Source organism: Ursus americanus, chromosome 11 (genome assembly GCF_024610735.1).
Source record: "Ursus americanus isolate L20-20 chromosome 11, mUrsAme1.1.p, whole genome shotgun sequence".
Lineage (NCBI taxonomy): Eukaryota > Metazoa > Chordata > Mammalia > Carnivora > Ursidae > Ursus > Ursus americanus.
In genome coordinates, this window is record NC_142137.1 from 48,996,661 (window position 1) to 49,016,793 (window position 20,133).

The 20,133-nt window shown below is 41.9% G+C and overlaps 1 protein-coding gene across 1 annotated transcript; it reads right to left on the minus strand.

Annotated features, from left to right (window-relative positions):
* Positions 1 to 3,122: 3,122 nt before the first annotated feature.
* MTFR2 (mitochondrial fission regulator 2) lies at positions 3,123 to 17,839 on the minus strand. The gene is made up of 7 exons (XM_045814739.2): positions 17,611 to 17,839; positions 16,830 to 16,946; positions 12,588 to 12,692; positions 11,668 to 11,780; positions 10,828 to 11,063; positions 9,630 to 9,990; positions 3,123 to 5,691 (listed from the first exon to the last, which is right to left on the minus strand). Exons 2-7 carry the CDS (start codon positions 16,890 to 16,892, stop codon positions 5,484 to 5,486), a joined length of 1,086 nt encoding a protein of 361 aa, XP_045670695.2. The 5' UTR covers positions 16,893 to 16,946; positions 17,611 to 17,839; the 3' UTR covers positions 3,123 to 5,483.
* Positions 17,840 to 20,133: the final 2,294 nt, after the last annotated feature.

A 20,133-nucleotide genomic window follows, 5' to 3' on the forward strand; every position in this document is an offset into this window, starting at 1 on the left:
GGTTAAAAACATGTGAAAACCATCTGCTTGGGTTCAAACACCCGCTCTGCCACTTACGGGCTGTGCAAACTGTGGAGGGTTACTTAGACTCCACACCTGGTTCCTCATCTGCAAAATGAGGATAACTAGAGTCGCCAGTGCCGTTATGAGGATTCAATGAGTCAATCTATGCAAAGCACCAAGAACAGGCGCTGATCTATGTATGGTAACTGCCACTAAAAATGAGAGCCACTGCCGTCACCGAGAAGGCACATTACAGCCCACTCCCCAGCACAGTGTAACAGAAGATCTCAGGGATCCACAGGCCACCTCCTCACTGTGTCCAACCCAAGACCACATCTCCCAGGGAAGAACATGTAGCACAGAGTACAGAAACTACGCGGCCACCAAGTCGAGCTACGATTACGTCTCTTTCCGCGGGAGCAGGCAAGTCCTAGAATGTTAATATGCACGTTGGACCTCGGGCTCGCTCCATTTAGCCTCCTCATTTTCCAGTTGAGGAGCGTGGGGCCCAGGCAGGTGATAAGACGGTTCTCCTGGCACGTTTCCAGCACTCCTCCCATCGGTGCCCCAAGCAACAAGATGGGATAACCGCCTAATGCTTCTGAGCCCTTGTCAACAGAAGTAATTTCCACGAAAAGGCCAAAGCTGTGACTGGCCAACCACAGGTTAGCCACAGAAAGGCTATCTACCCCTCCTCACCCCCGAATTTTTAAAATGCGACTCTTTCCCTTGGAAGTAAGTGTAAGGACTGGCCTGGTGGAAAGAGTCCTGGGCGAGCAGAGCCACGGGAGCCGACGGCCGTGGCAGGCGGGGCGGGTCCTGCGCCACCCTGGAACCCACGTGTCCTGCGATGGACTCAGGGCACCACTGCCATCTGTCTTAGGACTGACACGCCTCGGCGGAAAGTGCTGAAGACGGCCGCCTGCTCAAGTCCCTGCCCTCTGAGATCCCAGCGTGCGGTCCATGTCGAAGTATAAAGATGCTGCCGCCTCGGATCAAGGATCAACGAAGACAACGCCGAAGGGCTCCCCAGAGTCAGCGCTCCCTTTGGGCTCTGCCGGGCGCTGGTGGAGACCCTCGCCCCTGGGCTTCCGCAACTCCTGCCTCCTCCCTCGCGGGGTCTTACCCAGAGACCACCCAGACGGACTTCCTACACAGGAGTCTCCATCCGAGTCGGCTTCCCAGAGAACCCCCCCCTTGCAACCGCAACCCTTTTCTGATACAAAAATCTTACACTTCATGCCCCTGCTCAGTGTTGTTTTTGTTTTCAGTTCGAGTCAAATCCAATTGCATACCCAACCTCTCCAGTCTGAGGGTCTGTGTTATTCATCCAGCAAAACCTGTTTAAAAATCCTTTCCCCGTTGCTATCATATAAATGGCTGCATCTCCCCCAACCTAATTCCTATTCAAATTTCATAATTAAAGCACAAATACAATCTCATTGTAAAATACCCCCTCCCTAGAAATGGTCCCATGCCACTGCTTTTGATTTGGGGCCCCAGACGTTGTGGCACAACCCAGGAAGCCTCTCCCCCTCGCTGCCTCGACACCCACCCCCGTCCTCATAGGCATGACTCAGCTAGTCAAGGTTCTGAGCTTTCACTTCTTGTGGTCTCAATTATAAAACCAACACTCGTTCATTTCCCATATTAGAATCCTTCATCAAATACCCTTGCTCAAACACCTTAGTTTATAGGGATTAACTAGCAGCCAGTTGGGAAGAATGCAACCTGGTTGAAGGCATCTGAGGAAGCCGGAGAGAGAGAATCTTGTAGGGCAAGTGGGAGAACACTGTTTCGGAGTCAGAAAATTAAGCTAGCATTTCCAGAGCTTGTAAGAAGAGAGTTTCAGCATTCATAGCACTTTGATTTTATAAATAACATTTGGTATCAGATCATGCGTGTACAGGCCCATGAAGGCCCACACGGAGTCCCTGAGCCTCAGGAGCTCCACAGTCGCCAGGGGCCCGAGCCTGGGCCCTTCGGGAGGCTTCCTGAAGAACATCAGGGCATGTGGTCACATCTCTCAGGGCACCAGAGGTCATGCTTCTAAACACAGGGGAGCCCAAGGCCAACTCAATCCCCATGCATCGTTGCGCTGAAATGAGCTTTGGGCTAGAAGGAAATTCATTCTAACGTTGAACAGAAAAGCCCCCCATAAAATCGACGTGAAGTCAAGAAACCTACTTTACTTGGCAGAGGATGGCATCTTCCAGAGCTTTCTCCTGGTTGTTAAGGAAGGATTATTCATTATACACCTATGAATAAGGAAACTATCAAACTGAAAATGCAAGACTCCCTTGTAGATTAAAAAGCAGTTATTTCAGATGGAGGAAACCTCTAATTACAAGGACAATGGAGGAGAAAAGGCTGGGGGGGGGATATACAAGTGGGACAACAGCAAGAACAGAGTTGATAAACAGATAAGAAATATCGGAAAACGACACAGAAGGAATAGCAGGCAGGTATCAACGCTAACTCTTAAACGTGCTGTGTCATTATGAATGTTTGGGGCTGCAAGTAGTGGAAAACCCAGAAGGCCTGTGTTTCTTGTTTCTCTCTCTCAAACAACAATTCCGCAGGTAGCTGTAGGGGGTATCAACCGCACAGCTCTGTGACATCAGGGTTCACATCTCTGATCTGAAGCCTGTTCTTCATGGTCACAAGATGGCTGCTGGATGGCCAGTACTAACTGGAAGGTGGTTGGGGAGAAAAGGGTTGGAAATAAAGGTGAGCCAAGCAACCAACTCTCTAGCACAGCAAGAAAACCGTGGGCTGTTCTGAAAGGGGAAGAGTCTGGCAAAACGGGTGGGTGTTGAGTCCACTAAAATGGAACCTAAGCTCCCCAGCTGTCACCGAGGCTGAAGAATCTAGGGAACACGTAAATTTCCACATGACATTAGTATATGGGCGAAGAGGGACGAAATAACTCTTCTAACCCTGTGTGTGTTTCACCTGTATTACCCCAGGTGCTCTCCCTACAGAACTCTCCAAAAAAATAAATGCGTTCAAACTTAGGAAGCAGTAAGGAGAAAACATGAATTTGATTTGCTACAAAAAATAACCAAGTTCAAAAAGCACATTTATTTACAAAAGTACAGAGTATAAATGTAAACAAGAGCAAAGAAAATAAAAGGACAGGCATTCATATTTACATAGAAGTAGGCAAACTTTATCAAGATTCTTTAAGTATTTCTACTTCTAACAATCAAAATCAATTTCTAAGAATAATTCTTGATCACCTTGGGAAGGATTTTTAGGAGACTCAATCTATATGATTTCAACTTTAACCTTTTTTTTTTTTAAGATTTTATTTATTTGTTAGAGAGACAGAGCGAGCACAAGCAGGGGGAGCCGCAGGCAGAGGGAGAAGCAGGCTCCCCGCCGAGCAAGAAGCCCAATGAGGAACTCGATCCCAAGACCCCGGGATCATGACTTGAGCCGAAGGCAGACGCTTAACCAACTGAGTCAACCAGGTGTCCCCAAACTTTAACAATTCTGATGAAAAAATGATACTTTATATTCTTTGAAAATCTCTAAGTCCCTGGAGGCCAAGTAAACCAGATCACTACCAATTTTTAAAAGACTGAAAAAACTTTTTAAATTAAGAAGTCATAATTGTTTTAAGACATTGTTTTTTTAAGGGGCGTCTGGGTGGCTCAGTCGGTTAAGCGTCCGCCTTTGACTCAGGTCATGATCCCAGGGTCCTGGGATGGAGCCCCACAGTAGCCTCTGCTCAGTGGGGAGCCTGCTTCTCCCTCTCCTGCCTGCCACATTGCCTACTTGTGTTCTCTGTCAAATAAATACTTTTTTAAAAATTGTTTTTAAAAATCCAAATACACTATCATTTGCTGAGTACATTGTTTAATTTTTTAATCCATTAAAATGATCCCTGTTACCCTCTATTGAGACCCTACTGCTCCCTAATGAGACACATTAAGTCGTTTACTACTTCTCTTAGGAAAATCAAAGCATGTATTCAGCTTTTAATAACACTAATGTACATGAAAAGAGAAATCCATACACCTATCATCAGTAGCCAGTTAACTAACTGCTGGATCTTCCAAGAACAGAGACAGGTGTTCTTACGTCAAGACTCTTTAGACCCCTGCACTAATATATCCCCGTGCATGTAGGTGGTTGAAGATAAAATGCTGAAGAGTGAGCAGTGTAAGACAATTCCTCATTCATCCACCATCACTGGGAAGTGGGTCCCACGAGTGACTCTCGTAGTGACTGAAGGTTTTCAGACACCCTACAATGTTAATAAACCAAGCTCCGGTCTCTGCTCTGCCAACTCGATGTGGGGTTACTTTGGTACTCTGAGGCCCACCTCCTGAGGCGTGAGGCAGTAATACTTTTTTTTAAAGATTTTATTTATTTTACAGAGCGAGAGAGCACGAGCAGGAGGAGTGGGAGCGGGAGAAACAGACTCCCCGCGGAGCAGGGAGACCGATGCGGGACTCGATCCCAGGATCCTGGGATCATCACCTGAGCCGAAGTCAGACACTTAACCCCCTGAGCCACCCAAGCACCCCAATACTTATTTTTACATTTATCTATTTTTAGGATATTGCTTTGAAGATCAAATGAGGGGAGCAAAAGAGGACTCAAGTTAGACATTTCTACACAAATGTTAAACGTTTATTTTTAGGTACATTTTTGCTTTGATTGTAATAATTCTAAAGTAAACTATACTTTTTTGCCTTCTCAGAGTTACGAATTTCCAGAGCGGGCACGCTAACATCAGAGAGTGGGACGGCTCCTCCCGCTCTGATCCACCCCGGGAGCCACTCCATCCCATCCTGCTGCGGCCCGGCTCCTCAGGGCTGTGCGCCTCCCGGGGACACTTCCCTCCCTCTCGCTCCTCCGGCTCCCAAGGCTTATTTACTCATATGTACAACGACCTCAAGGACACCGTGAGATGGGAAAACCACCCCCCAAAGTAATGTCTGAATTAAAGAAAAAAGACTTCCAAAAAGAAGCCATCTCAAGGGTCAAGTGTTTGAAAGACAGTTAAGTGTCCTTTTAAACAGCCAAGAAGCATGGTAATTGAAGATAATTATGATCCCAGTTGCTTTTTGAAAAGCACTGTTAACATTCTATTTAACTAAATAACCCAGTCTTTATATTTGAGAAAAATATTGGAGTATTCGTTTAACTCTGGTGAGGTTGAATCTGCCACATTCTTCTCTGGTCTCGCCAAGTTTCAGACACCCCGTTCCAACGGCGGACAGCAACATCAAGTTAGCTCCTGTCAGGAGAAACCCTGACAAACTCATGCACAAGTATTTTTCAAATCAAGTGTTTTATTTCAAAAATCCTCATAGCAAGCTAAACGCTAAAGGAACATGTGAAAGTGAACAGAAACAACAGAACCATGAGCGGTACCAGCAAACAACGGTGTGGCCCATTCCGTGCAAGTACTTGAAGAGAACCTGCAGGCAAAGATAGATCATGAACAATACACTTTAGAAAAATTAAAACATTAACTTTACGTTATTATAGCTCACTCTTGCAGTTTCTGGACTAGAAAATGGAGAAGATTCCCAAGACCTATTTTCTTTCTCAAAGGAATCATCTTCTTGGAATGCAAACTTCTGCTTAAGTGCATGGGATATTAAAGACACTGGATCCCAATGTGAATCTTGCCTTTTCCTCTTATGGATGGGTCTACCTCCAGGTGACCTATTTAAAAAAAAAAAAAAAAAATTTAATTAAAGCTTTGTGTAATTTAAGCTCCTAGTTGACAAAGATACCAAAAATATAAGCATAATACATTACAATCTAATTATTCTTCAAGAGATTGAAAATTTTTGCCAAAGAATAAGGAATCTGGAAGACACAGTGAATTAGGAATCAGAAAACCAAGAAACCATGTGGGTGGGGCTCCACCACAACCTTGTTTCGACCTGAGATTATCAAATGCCTTGCTGTACTGAAGATCTTTTTTTCTTAATATTCTAATTTTCCAGTGGAAAATTTAAAGAAATATTTAAGAAATTTTAAGGGGACTATCAAATTCATGAAAAGAAAGCTATTAGGCCAATTGTTCATTCAGTCTTCACTTAATGCCCACTATCATACCGGGCTCCATTTTACACTTTGAGAGTAGAGCTGTATCTTACCCCCGCGGAACATTCTGGTGACAGGAAATCATTAATGAACAAGTGAGATCACTGCAGACAGCAATGCATGTTATGAATAAAATTGAGTAGATAATGTGACAGTGACTGGGACAACAGCACCTTAGATGAGATGACCAGGAAAAGCTTTTTTTTTTTTTAATTTTTTTTTTTAAGATTTTATTTATTTGACAGAGAGGGAGCACAGGCAGGGGGAGCGGAAGGTAGAGGGAGAGGGAGAAGCAGGCTCCCCACAGAGCAGGGGGAGCCTAATGTGGGACTCGATCCCAGGACCCAGGACCATGACCCAAGCTGAAAGCAGTCACTTAACCAACTGAGCCACCCAGGCGCCTGACCAGGGAAAGCTTCTTTAAGGAGATGGCATCCTCTCTACAAATGACTTCGAGTCAGTGTTAGTGTAAACATCCAGTGGATGCATCAGGAAGCAGCTTGGCATGTGTGAGAAAAAGGAAAAATAGGCACCTGGAGCGCAGAGTGACATGGGAAGTAGGTCACGAGGTCAGAGACAGAGCAAGGGCTGGATCCTGGGGGGACTTAAGAGGCCACAGGAAGGTGTCTGGATTATATTCTAAGCACAATGGAAAACCACCAAAGGGTTTTAAGCAGGGAAGGCCAGATCGAACTTTAAGTATTATTTGTCTTTTTTGTTTTCAAAGATTATATTTTTAAGTAATCTCTACACTCAGCATGGGGATCGAACTTACAACCCCAAAATCAAGAGTCACACGCTCCACCAACTGAGCCAGCCAAATGCTGCTGGCCTTCCATTTTTAAAGGGTCACCCTGATTACTATACGGAGAAAAGACAAGGCGAGACCGCAGAGAGAGCAGTCAGGAGGCTACTGCGGAAGCCCAAGCTAGAGATGGTGGCTGAGATCGGGGGAGGCAGCTAGATCATGAGGGTATACACATGTGAACTGTATGCTGATAGAAAGGAAATGGGAAGGAAAGGAAAAAGATGATTCTAGATGTCTGGACTGAACAGACAACTTGGTGATGAACAACTGAGTGGTGGTGTTGCCATTTACTGAGATGCAAAAGACTTGGGGCAGAACAGGTTTTCAAGGTGGAGGAAGTAGACAGGTAGGAAGGAAGAGTTCTGTTTTGGACATGTGAAGCCTGAGACACCTGTGAGACAGGCAAATGATGTCAGGCAGGCATTTCATCAAGAAGGCATGGGGTGCAGAGGAGCAAGATCAGGGATAGAAAAATAAATGTGAAGGCCATTAGCCTATCACTGGTATAGACAGCCACAGGCCTCAGTGAGAGGACCAAAGGAAACAATGTGGATACAGAGAGAAGGGGACTGAGGTCTGAGCCTTGCACATGCCAACATGTAGACACCAGGGCCAGAAGGAAGAGTAAGCAAAGGAGTAAGGAATAGGTGTGAAGTAAGAGGAAAACAAAGTGTGATTTCCTTGAAGCCCAGGGAAGAAAGTGTTCCAAGGAGGAGGGAACCACAGACCATACAAATACTACCCAAGACATCAGGGAGGAGGAACAATAAGAATTGACCATTATATTTAGCAAGAGAGTCACCAGTGACCTTGATAAAGAGCAGTTTTCAGTGGAATGATGGAAACAAAGACCATATGACAGTGGGTAGAAGGTGGCAGTGAGAAATGCAAACAAACTATTGACAACAAGAATTTATACCAGAAAGAGGAGCAGAGAAACAATAATAGCAGGGATATATGTGTTTTGAAGACAGAAAACACTCAGGTGTGAGGAGAATAAAGTAAAGAAGGAAAATCTGAGGATGTAGAAGACAGAAGGAATAATTTTAAGTAAAATCCTTGAGAAGATGAGAGAGAAGGGGAACCAGTGACCCAGGGGAGAGCCTGGATATGAACAGTGACACTTCATTCACAGTAACAAGAGAGAAGGCAGAGCACATGGATAGTGACTTTGTAAATGTAAAGATGGGGAAGTCTCATCTGATTCTGCAGTAATGTCTAATGCAAAGTTAGTTGTAGAAAAATGAGAGACGGGTGTGGAGGGGAGAGTCTACTGGTCTCCCTGCTGTGTTTCCAGTGATGGTCACAGAGGGAGTAACCATCTGACACTGACTGGGCCCAGTGATAACAGTCAGCCCTCTTGCTGGAAGAAGCGTGCCCATCCAGCCATAACATTTTTCTCTGTACCAGGTGCTACACACAAGGATCAAATCATAACCTCGTTAATAATGAAAGGGTGTAGCTTTCCCAACACTATTACATAGAAAATATACTTATTTTCTCACAAAAAATCCACATTGAGGGATTTCCAGATGAACATGGCAGATCTCTGTGCAATCCTAATAAAATGAGAGTAAAGAAATGAAAAGGATGTAATCCACAAAGACAAAGATACTAGGAGAGAGTGGGTAAGAATCACAACAAAACACTGGAAGCTGTAAAGCTGATGAAAGCAAAGATAGTGGGAGTGAGCTGCCTTCCTGAAAACAGGGACTGAGGAAAAGTCTACATACTGAATGAAACGTAAACTCAAGACTGAGTCCACAAGTGCCCAGCATAAAAATTAAAAAAGGAACTCTCCAGGGCATGGCATCATGAAATTTCCGAACGCCAGGACAAAAGAGATCTTAAGTGCTTCAAGAATAAAGAAACAGGTTTCAGACATGGTGCCAGGAATGAGAATGATGTCAGCTTCTGAACAGGAACACTGGAAGCTAGAAATCAATGGAATGATGTCTACAAAATTCTGCAGAAAAATGATTTCCTGCCACTGTATACCCAGCCGAACTAGCAATGAACTGTAAGAATAAAATAGTAACATTTTCAGATATGCAAAGTCTTAAAATAATCTCCCCTTTTTATAGATCCTTTCTCAGGAAGGTATGGGAAGATAGGACACCCAGGAAATGGGTGAGGCAACACAAGAGAGAGGGTAGAGAATGCCCGTGATGATGGCCAAGGAAATCCTCAGCATGGCCACAGTGCAGCAGACTTGCAGGAACCAGAGACTGGAGCAGGACAGAGGGTGCCTACAGGGGATTTATTTTAAAAAGAAAAAGAGAAAGAAACTCAGACATTAACTGCCATAGAAAATAAAATTATTCAACAAACAAAACGTAATCATAGCATAAGAAATGGCTTACCTGTGAATGTTTACTGTTATAAGGATGTAAATTCTGATTCTGATTTAAGTAAAGACTATGGATTTAATTATATTGGGAAGATGGAACGAGAGGTGTGTACGTGTTAAGAGGATAGGATGGCTGGGAGAACACACTCATGAGTTTTCACAAAGGGAAATAAAGTATCAAGAAACAGCAAAAGAAATATGTTGTTTCAAAAATACAGGTAAGACATCAGAAGGAAGAGTAAAAAAAATGGAAAATGATTTTTTCTGGGAGAGGTGTTTGGAGTAAAGAGGAATAAGAGAGAAGACTTGTCTGTGTGTACTTTGATAAATATAATAAATTATTAAAACATCATTAATAGAATTTGGTTCATTTCTCAAGTTATGATAACATACCGTTCAATAGCACGAAGCTTAACCTTATTCATGTCCTTTAGAACATCCAACATGTTTGGAACATCTTTATTTTCCTGGTTTTTTGAATGACTGTAATTGGTCTTACTGTCACCTGGGTGCTGTTTTTTCATTCCATTTGCTGAATTATCTGAGTCACGCGTATTATTAGATTCTGGCTGTGTGAGAGGAGAACACGCAGGCTGTGGAGAAAAAAGCTGAGAGGGCAGTGGAGGAGGGAGAGGTGGGGGAGGAGGGAAAAGCAGTGAACTTGAAAACGGATCTGGCTGGGCACTCGTTTCAGCAGTCCCTGGTGACGTTCTTTGTTCCAAACCGCTAGGCTCATCACTCAAGTCAAAGAAGCCTAAAAACAAAGTAATCTTTTGAAAAATCATGCAAAATTCTCTCCAACATAACACATACCACTAATTAGAACCGAAACAGGAACAATTTCTGTAATGTTACTAAAATAATGATAGGGTGGCCAGGAAGGAGAAGCAATCCCGTCTGCTTAGTAATTTTTATAACAGTCAAACCAAAGAATAAATTTATTTTTAATCCAGTTAGGATTGTCTGTGGTAGGCCTTTAAAGGGAGGAAGGGTGAGAATGCATTTTAAAAAAATAAACAGTGCTTTTTCAGTAATTAATATATATATTTGTAATATATATATTATAAATATACAATACTATATTCATGTTGTATATGAATTACACATGCGTGTATATAGATGTGTAGAGACACACGTATATATTACGTGTGTGCATTATTTAAAACAAGTCACATCCCTAAACATTTAGAAAGGATCCTCTGGAACACATTATTCAACCTGAATTTGGTGGAAGGACAGCAGCCATAACTTCAAGCTATAAACACATGCTCTTCTTTCAAATTAATACATCCTTCCTCATAAATTTCAATGCTTTTCCGAAGAGGCAGAAAAAGCTTCCTTGGAAAACAGGTTTTTTGATTCAAAAGCACAATCTTCAGCAGTGTAGCTGGAACCAAAGCCATCCCCCTCACCACAAACGTGTCTCCACGTACTCTCAATAAACACCACGCAGAGTAATCGCACAGCCCCGACATCCTACATTTACTGGACATCCTACATTTACAGATCGTCACTCGCAGACTGCGCCTGCATCAGACAGTGATTGGGCACCGCCCGGTCGGGCTGAACCGAAACCCGGCGCGTGACTCACCCGCATGCGCACTGGTTCTCGGTTCCCGCCTTCCCACGATTGCAGCAATCTGGGTGCGGAGAAAAGTCAGCTCCTCTTCAAGGGCAGCTATCTTTTTAAATGCAGCTTCACCTACAGGCCCGTCACTTTTCATTCGCTTATTCTGTCGTAGAGCAGGTGACAATGGATTCCAAGCTGGTTGCAGAGAATGGAAAAATTCCATTTTCTCCTCTTCTTCAGGTTTCCACATACTATTTCTGTGGGTAGAAGGAAGAAATGGACAATGACAGTGAGAGAGAGGGAAAGGGAGAAACGGAGGGAAATTTCCCAAGAGCAATAAATTCTTTCAGTCAAAGAGGAATAAAGACACAAAAACAAAAATTAGAGTAGCTCTCTTTATCCCATGATTGTCTCTAGGATGGCTGAGGACAAGCACAACATCTTATGTAACTTTGTATTCTCAGTATTTAGAACACAACCGTTATAGGTAACCGTAAGTGGTAAGTGAATGAAGGAACAAATCTTGCTTTTAGACAGTAAAACAAAAATAATTATCCTGTAACTGTTTTACCTATTAGGTTTAATATATATATAGTATCTAGTGTCAGAAACAGCTTTCTCCTAAAAATGGACATACTGATTCTGACGTCCTTTTAATATTACTCCTTCCTAAGCCTGCATTAAGAGAAATGGGAAATAAAAATGAGTGACACCCACTCATCCTTAATAGGAAGATATTAGTAAGACGCAGAGCGGTAGAGACAGACAAAAGGCTCAATTAGTATGATCAAATTTTAACACGTGCAAGAATTCAGATTACAGCCCCATTCCCCATTTTCCACAGTAAGTATATAAAATTACCGAAATCTGAGATAACTGGCTTCTTCATCATTTGCCACACACAAAATATCAGCAAAAGATGGAACTACAGATCCACAGTTACCAGAGTCTACAGAGTTCAACAGTGGGATCAACTAAAGGGGAAAAAAGGCAAAAAAAAAAAAAAAAAAAAAAAGTCAGAGCTCTGTAGGGGTAGGGCACATGCATGCCCATGGAAATTACATATATTAAAAATCCAAGAGTGAAAAGGAAAAAGAATATTCAATACTAAACATGCACCTGTTAGCAAGAAACTAAACTGAGGAAAATGTTATTCTAAAGTCTAAACATGTAGCAATATTCTCTACCCTGATTAATGTCATCTATCATAAAACAGAAACTAGAAGAATAAAATAAGCTACTCAGGTGTTGCTTTGTACCTGCCCAACTTTGAATGTAATTACTTAAAGAAGTAAACACAAGGGGTGCCTGGGTGGCTCAGATGGTTAAGTGTCTGCCTTTGGCTCAGGTAATGATCCCAGGTTTCTGGGATTGAGTCCCACATCTGGCTCCCTGCTCAGCGGGGAATCTGCTTCTCCCTCTGCCTCTCCCGCTGCTTGTGCACTCTCTCCCTCTCTCTCAAAGGAATAAATAAAATCGAAGAAGGAGAAGGAGAAGGAGAAGGAGAAGGAGAAGGAGAAGGAGAAGGAGAAGGAGAAGGAGAAGGAGAGGAAGAGGAAGAGGAAGAGGAAGAGGAAGAGGAAGAGGAAGAGGAAGAGGACGAAGACGAAGAAGAAGAAGAAGAAAACAAACACAAAAACATACAAGAAATGACTTGTGTCCAGGAATAAGCTAAAGGTTTTTAGCTTGCAGGAAACGTTTCTTCTTTTGTTCTACTCTGTCTGTAGTACCTAGGATTATTTTATACATAGTACTTAAACAATGCCTGTTGACTGACTTACCTCAAAATTAGGCCTGGGACAAGGTTCTAGAGGAAGAATTTTCCCAATAATACGAACAATACTCCGAGCTGATCCATAGTCTTTATTTTCTCTAATCTGCAAAACCTATTTATACATAGAGTGTTGTTTAAAAAGTACTCTGTTAAAGCATGTTTATATATCTCTGAAGAAAAGCAGATGTAAATGCACTAACGCTTATTTTGAAAAAGAAAATACAGAATGGCATATTCAAAGTATTTTCTTCAAAGAATTAAACTTTATTCATATTTGTCTTTAAAAAAAAAAAGAAAAAAAGGGGGAAAAAAGGATGCAAGTTAACCTATATAATATTCCAGGAAGAAAGGTCTTTTAAGAAAGCACCACAAATTCATGTTTGCTCTATTTCTGATAATGGCAAAATACCTTTGGGAACTTTATTCAGAAAAACTGCCTCCCCTTCTCCCAGCTAAACATATCTTTTAGCCCAATCAAAAATTGACACTTCCAGTTTCTCAAGCATGGGGCAGTACAGAGTAAACTCATCTAATTCCCTTTAAAGGTGAGATCCTCTTTAGAGGAATAAATTAATCCTCTTTAGGGGAATAATCAGGAACTAGACAATTTAAGAATTCTTTACTTATAGTGCAACATATCTGCTAGAAGTCAGTTCTTAAAAAGATGTTAGAAATGAAATGTGCTACTGTAATTCCAATACCACCTTGTCTTTTGGCTTGGGCTTTCCAGACTAGTATAAATTATTCACACAGGAACCTCCCGAGAAACATGACATAACATTTCTGCTCTTGGCAGAGATTTCAACACAAAGAAAGCACTTTCTCTCTTTAAAAAGCATTAGAACTTGGACTTTTCATTTTTCCTCAGATCCCAAAGCAAGGACAAAGTTTATTACAAGCAACAGATACAGGCAGCATCCTGTCAGCATCTTCTTGGAAATATCCAATAAGCAAATGGATATTCAGTTCTAGAACTCAGGAAAAAAAACATCTGGGATTTAGATGGATTTGGGAATCATCAACAGACAGAATACATGATAGGTACAAATCGAAGCCATTTGACTAGTTGAGAGAAACTGGGGCTAGAGAGGAAGATCCAGAAGCCATTGGCGCACAGAATGCCAGTCCTCTGCTTTTTTTAAGTAGTAAGGGTTCTGTATGTATCCGATTACATCCAAACACCTGAGTCTAAGATTAAATAGTGATTCCATCAACTAGCCTCAGAATCTTCCATTATTTCTGCCAATTCAGTCTCCATAACATCCTCCATGAATTCTGTATTCATTCTCCACTCACCCTTAAAGGTCCTCTGCCACTTGGCCCTGTTCTATCTGTCCAACTAAATTACCCACTTGCTATTCATTACCAAGGACACAAGCTCTTTTGGGTTAAGCGATTTTCCTCATCGTCTCAAAAACAAGCCAATATTATCCTAACTGCCAAACACTTACCCATGCGCCCAGAGGACCTGGCTCTAACTCGAGCCCCGTTTTTACCTGTCTTCTAATGCCAGATTCACATTCCTCTACAAATTTGATTCTCTCTGCTCTCAGGAGCTTCCTAGGTTCTGAATTCCTAAACTAGTTCCAAGAAGTACCATACAATAGGACACTTAACTACATATAACTTTGTTTCATTTGCAGTTTTCTGTTTGCTCCATTAGATTATAAAGTCTTTGCAGGTAAAGATTGCTTTTCAATCCTACAGGGTAGTAGTAGTTCTTAATCATAGGTATACTACAATCACCTCGGGAGGTGCTTTCCAAAAGAAATAAAACACAAACCACATATATAAAATAAATTTTCTAGTAGCTACATCTGAAAAGGTAGAAAGAGGTGAAATTAATTTTCTTAATATATTTTATCTAACTCAATATGTATATATTATCATTTCAACATGTAATCAATATTTTTTAAATAATGGCATTATTTTACATTCTTCTTTTCACACTAAGTCTTCAATCCATTGTATATGTCACACCTACGATAGATTTCAATTCAGATATTTCAACTACTTGATGACGACATCTGGCCAGTGGTTACCATATTGACTAGCACAGCCTAGAGTATACAGGTCCTGGACCTATTAACCTAGAATTCCCCCAGCCCGAGCAGTTATATTTAAAGTGTTCTATAGCCCACTCATATGCACACCCTTCCTAAGAACCACAGGGTTGGAGGTTTTGCTACGGTGAGGGCTACTCATTGCACATAAATAGCCACCCAAATGTTGGTTAACTTGGATGGTACCTTCATGTCTTACCCTGCAAGTTCCATCCTGACAAATGTCTGTTCTTCTCTCTCATCCCTTCATTGCCATTGACCATCTTCACCATTCTGATGCTTTCCCTTCCTTCTTCTATTCCTGATCCAACACCCTCATTCTGACTTTACTGATGTGACTTTCCTATCAAGCAGAGAATTTCAACTGTTTCAGTGATATGCTCATTACCAATCAAAAACTCTTCATCCTTTTTATGTGTTCTCAGATTACTAATGGATAAACTACCCCAACTACTCTTAGCTGGAGAAGAGAAATTACAAAATAACAATATTTAGAAAGACTACAAATCCATGCTGACTTCAGCTGGGTATTCTGCACAGGTATTCTGCAACCCCTTCAGAACATGTTTTGTTTTCTACTGTATTGCCCAAAGCAATCACCAATCTCTGAAATCTCCAATGCCACCATTTCTATTACCTGCCAGTGGCCCTGACTTTGCTCTTAACTGAGAAAACTGAGAACTCCAAGGTGACATACCTCAATTTTCATTTCTCTCCATTCAAAACCTCTCCACCATTTCTCACTTTTATCCTACTGGACTGTCCATCTTCTTTCCAAGGCTTATTTATTTATATTCCTTGTCCAACTACCTTCTCTAGGGCACTGCTCACTCACTCACTATTTCACTTGGATCTTAAATATTTTCCTGTCTATGAGGTTCTTCCCCAATGCTTGCAAACATGAAGTTATCTCTAACACTGGAAAGAAAACAAAATTTCAACTTGATGTTCACTCTTGATCTCTTTTCACAAACTTTTCAAAAGAAGGTGCTGATGCCACCTCCATTCCTCGGTCATTCTTCAAAAGACAAGGCAGCTGCCACTCTCCACCTACAGAAATCCCTAAAAGCATCAATAATCTAATGATAAGCAAATCTTCAACTATTACTCAAGTTATCTTTGATCCCACTATTTCTGAAATTCGAAATGCATCAGTAACATCCAGCATCATCTTCCATTATGTCAAAGTCCATGAATTCAAATATCAAAAGAATGCAGATAACCTCTTTTTCCTACATTCTAGAACCATTTATCTGACGATCTGCAGGTTATTTGTGTTTATATAATCCAACAGCATCAGGCTCACCTGATCTCCCTACTCAAACTAGTTCTTCATACTGATTTGCCCATTTATAATAATATTTATAATATAATTGCTTTTTTATAATTTATAACCACTCCTCAACTTACTTTTGTTTAAAATCTTGAAAGTATCCTTGACTGTTATTCTCCTCTAATTCACAACAAATAGCAATGATTTTCCCATTCTGTAAACCCAACTATTCTTTCTTATATTCAATCTTGTATTAGTCTGTATGTTTCTTATTCCTTGTATTATATTTTAAGCATCATGAATACAAGAACCATGTATTGCTACTCTGTATCACCTGCAGCACCAAGCATATTGTCTTAGATGTAGTAATGCTCCCTAAGTAGAGAAAATTGGATTTGCTTATAATTCTCAGACTTAAGTCATCCTCTCTCGAGATTTTTGCTGAATTTGTTGAGCTATAACTTGCATTATATATCCAAACACCAAACTTAAATTACCTTAAATAAAACCACTAGCTAATCAAAAATATGCTTTATCTATGAAGGTCATATCCATATTTTGCTGCATTTGCACCTTTTGCTGGCATTTGACCTATCCGGTAAATAGGTTCCTAATAATCTTACCTTCTTTTTTTTTTTTTTTAAAGTAAACTCTACCTCCAACGTGGAGATCAGACTCACAACCCAGAGATCAAAAGTCGCATGCTCTACCAACTGAGCCAGCAGGTGCCCCCAATCTTATCCCCTTTTTAACTCAAAATACCAAAGGTATACTATTGCAAATTCACCTTCGTTACACCTGAAAATAAGTAACAATTTCGCCTTAAATTAAATGTTTGCATAACAACCATTTTCAAAATAAGACCCAACAACAAATACAACATGTTCATTCAAATCCATTTAAAGACATTTACCTGGTCAATGGGAACACCAAAATATTCCAGCATTTCTCTTAAGATATTCAATATGAGTGACATTGATGAAACAAATACATAAGCGAATTCAAGGAAACATTATCAGTTTCTTGATACCTTCAGGAAAAATAATTTAGAAAATATTACTCTTGACAAAAAAAAACACACACAAAAAAACAAAACAAAACAAAAAAACAAAAACCGAATGCCCCAAAGTATTAAGTAACCTGGAGGAATCCTTTCGTTTCACATTACACCATCAACTAATTTCTTTTGGCCAGCAGTATTTTGAAGGAAGTCAAAGAGAAAGAGAGGAATGGAGAAGTGGGGATGGGCTGATAAAGGAAACTTCAATTTATCAGTTAAATTGCATTAAAAGTTCATAGGATGTTTAAGACTTCATTAATAAGTATCAACCAACAATGGATTGGACACTTGGCAGGAAAGCCTTTAGGTCAGTTGCGATAGCGAAGTCTCTGCTCTCCTGAAAGCAGTGGGCTGAGGAGATGAATGAGTTCAGCTCACCCTTGAAAGAAAGTAGGTAGAGGGCCGACTCGAGGCTTAAACAAACGAACAGCAGGTCTATCTCACAAACGAACCGGGGTACCATCCATCCTCCCCGCTCATTTCAAAGATAAGGAATACAAACCCCAGATACACGACGTGACTTAGTCACCCAACTAGTGAGTAACAGGCCGAGACTGGCGCCCCGTCGTATCACTCGCTTTGGTCGCAAGCCTCCTCAGAGGCTCTCCTAACCCAGCATGGTCGCCTTGCTCACCCTCCTCTGAAGTCGCGCCTCAGAGCCACCACCGGAACTTCAAGCTGCCTCGAATCCTCAGTCTGCGAAGCTCGTAGTGCACACGTCCTGGTACAGGAGCGCTCGGTTTGCACGCCACAAACAGTAACGACGCCCCCCACCGACCCGGGACTGGGCACTGGAACCCCCTCGCTCAGCCCGGGTACCTCCACAGGAGGCACAACCCCCAACACGCCTCTCCCACCCACCCTGCGGCTCGCCCCCAGGACTGGCGCAACTTCCGCGTTCCTGGACGAAAATCAAACTCCGCGGGCCAAGCCCGTGAACGATCTCATTGGACAAGGCTGAAGACTGCTGCTTGTGATTGGCTGCGGAATGACGTCAGGTTAGTTACGGTTATTTGCACCGGCAACTGGGATTTTTCCTGGGGCTTCTTCTAGAGGGCGGGCCTTCCGCGAGGCAGCCAATAGAAGTCTACAGACAGCTGCCGGGCGGAGCGGGTTCGCGTGGGGATGGTGACGCACGTGCAGGACGTGTCTTTAGGTTCCTCCAGCTAAACTACCGGTGTCTACAGCGGAGCGTTTTGGAGCCATTATGGGTTTTGAGCCAGGCCTGCGATCCAAAGTTCGTGCCAGTTCGCAGAGAAAGTGTGTCGCCCCCTACATCCAAAACTTAAGTGGGGCCGCTCCCCCAAGTACTCATGCCGTGAAATCGCTATTTGTTGTTTAACCATTTCATTCAGCGAACATCTATTAATATGCTTATGGGACTAGCAGAAGCTTAAACACAGTCCTCGAGGGATGTGTAGCTTTGCAGTGCTTTCACTAACCAAACGCTTCTGGTTAGCTAGGCTACCAGATACCGGCCGGATGTTAACCTGGCCTAGCCGAGAATGCTTGAGGACTAAGTCATATCAGGCTATATACCCCAGTTTTTTAAAAATTCTGATCTAGGATTACTGGCTTCATAAGAGACGACAGCTTCCTTTTTTTCGTATTTCAGGGAAGGATGCACTGGAGTGACATGACAAGGTGAATTGTGCCCGCTGCTGACTTACATTTAAAAATAATAATAATAAGGGCATTTTTAAACTAATTTCTTTATGGCCCACATTTATTCAATACTGAAAGTCTGTCAATGTGCCAGGTACTATTCCAAGCATGGGGAACACAATAATGGGCAAGACCGGTAAGGTCTCCCTGCTGGAGACTACGTTCTAGTGGAGTTTTGGGTTTTTTTAATAGCCTCTCTCACCACTCTTTTCTTTATAGCACTTACCACACCATGTACATTTTTGCTCCCCCTATCGCCAAACTAGAATGTAAACTCCAGAACAGGTACTTTGTTTTGACCCATGCAGTTTCTGTAGTGCTTTAGAAGAGTGCCTAGTATATGAGGGGCGCGAGTCCGACTCTGTCAGTGGAGTACGCAACTCTTCATCTCATGAGGGGTCATGAGTTCGGGCTCCGCCTTGGGCGTAGAACTTACTTTAAAAAAAATAAAATAAAAAAGCACTTAGCGTGCCTAGTATATACAATAGGCAATCAATACTTGAATAAAATAACTGGATATGGGATGAGAGGAAACTGACAACAGAAATGACTTGTAACTAAGTAACTGGCTATCTCAACAGTCCAAACTAGATACCGATGAAAGTAAAGGCAGGAGAGGGCTGCTGGACAATGTAGAAGGCGGCAAATAGATCAACAACCCTGCATGCGATCAGTAAGTCACAATTTTCTCAAGTTCCTAGTCTTTTCCTTTCGTGGATCTTGTAACCTCTTCCCTTTCCAGTGTGATATCAAACAGCACCTAACAGGGTGAGTACACCACTTCCCTTGAAAACATTAGAATAGTTACCAGCACTAGAGCTGCCTCCACCCTTCACTATTGATAGAGCTTCACATTCAATTCTGATTGAGGTAGCAACATGGGCCCATGTCAAATGCTACACCCTCCATGAATGCTTTGCTGACAACTTAACCCTCACGTTCTTCAGAGATCTTTCTCCATTTTATGTTTACTAAGCATTCATACATACTATATCTTGATAACCTTTAGTGAGATTTGACATTAATATTTTCCACTTGCTCACATTTACATGAAATTATTTCCTTGGCCATTTAAAAGGACACAGGACTCAGGAAAGCTTAAACTTTACAGTTATCTTTTCTGTTGTTTTTGAGTAATGTTCAGAAATATGGTGGTGTGATTTGTAAGATTTTCCTGGTTGAGTTCCCTTCCCCCAGTTTGACCCAAGCCCTCTCTATTGCCTCTACCCTATTCAACGATTCCACTTGAGTACTTTCTCCTCAGTATGGGAGTCCTGTCCTTAAAAGGGGGTTTTGTCTTGACAGGTCTGGTTTGAGAGTTCATTGGGGTAAACCGCTCCAGTCTCTCCAATCCTTACTGTGCATACCTTGCATTCACAAGGGAGAGGACAAAAAGTCCAAGTTTCAGTTGACTAATTTGAGATTCTGCTTTTCTCAAGTCTTTCAGAAGCTACCTCAATTCTTCCTTCTATTCACACAGAAACCAGTACCA

What these genes read in the sequence shown, in the direction of transcription:
- MTFR2 (XM_045814739.2), bottom strand. Translation starts at nt 16,892, where the DNA reads ATGTCACTCATATTGAATATCTTAAGAGAAATGCTGGAATATTTTGGT. An exon ending in GTCCCAGGCCTAATTTTGAG is followed by an intron (nt 11,781 to 12,587) that starts GTAAGTCAGTCA and finishes TTTCCCCTTTAG; the next exon opens with TTGATCCCACTGTTGAACTC. An exon ending in GCCAGTTATCTCAGATTTCG is followed by an intron (nt 11,064 to 11,667) that starts GTAATTTTATAT and finishes TTCTACCCACAG; the next exon opens with AAATAGTATGTGGAAACCTG.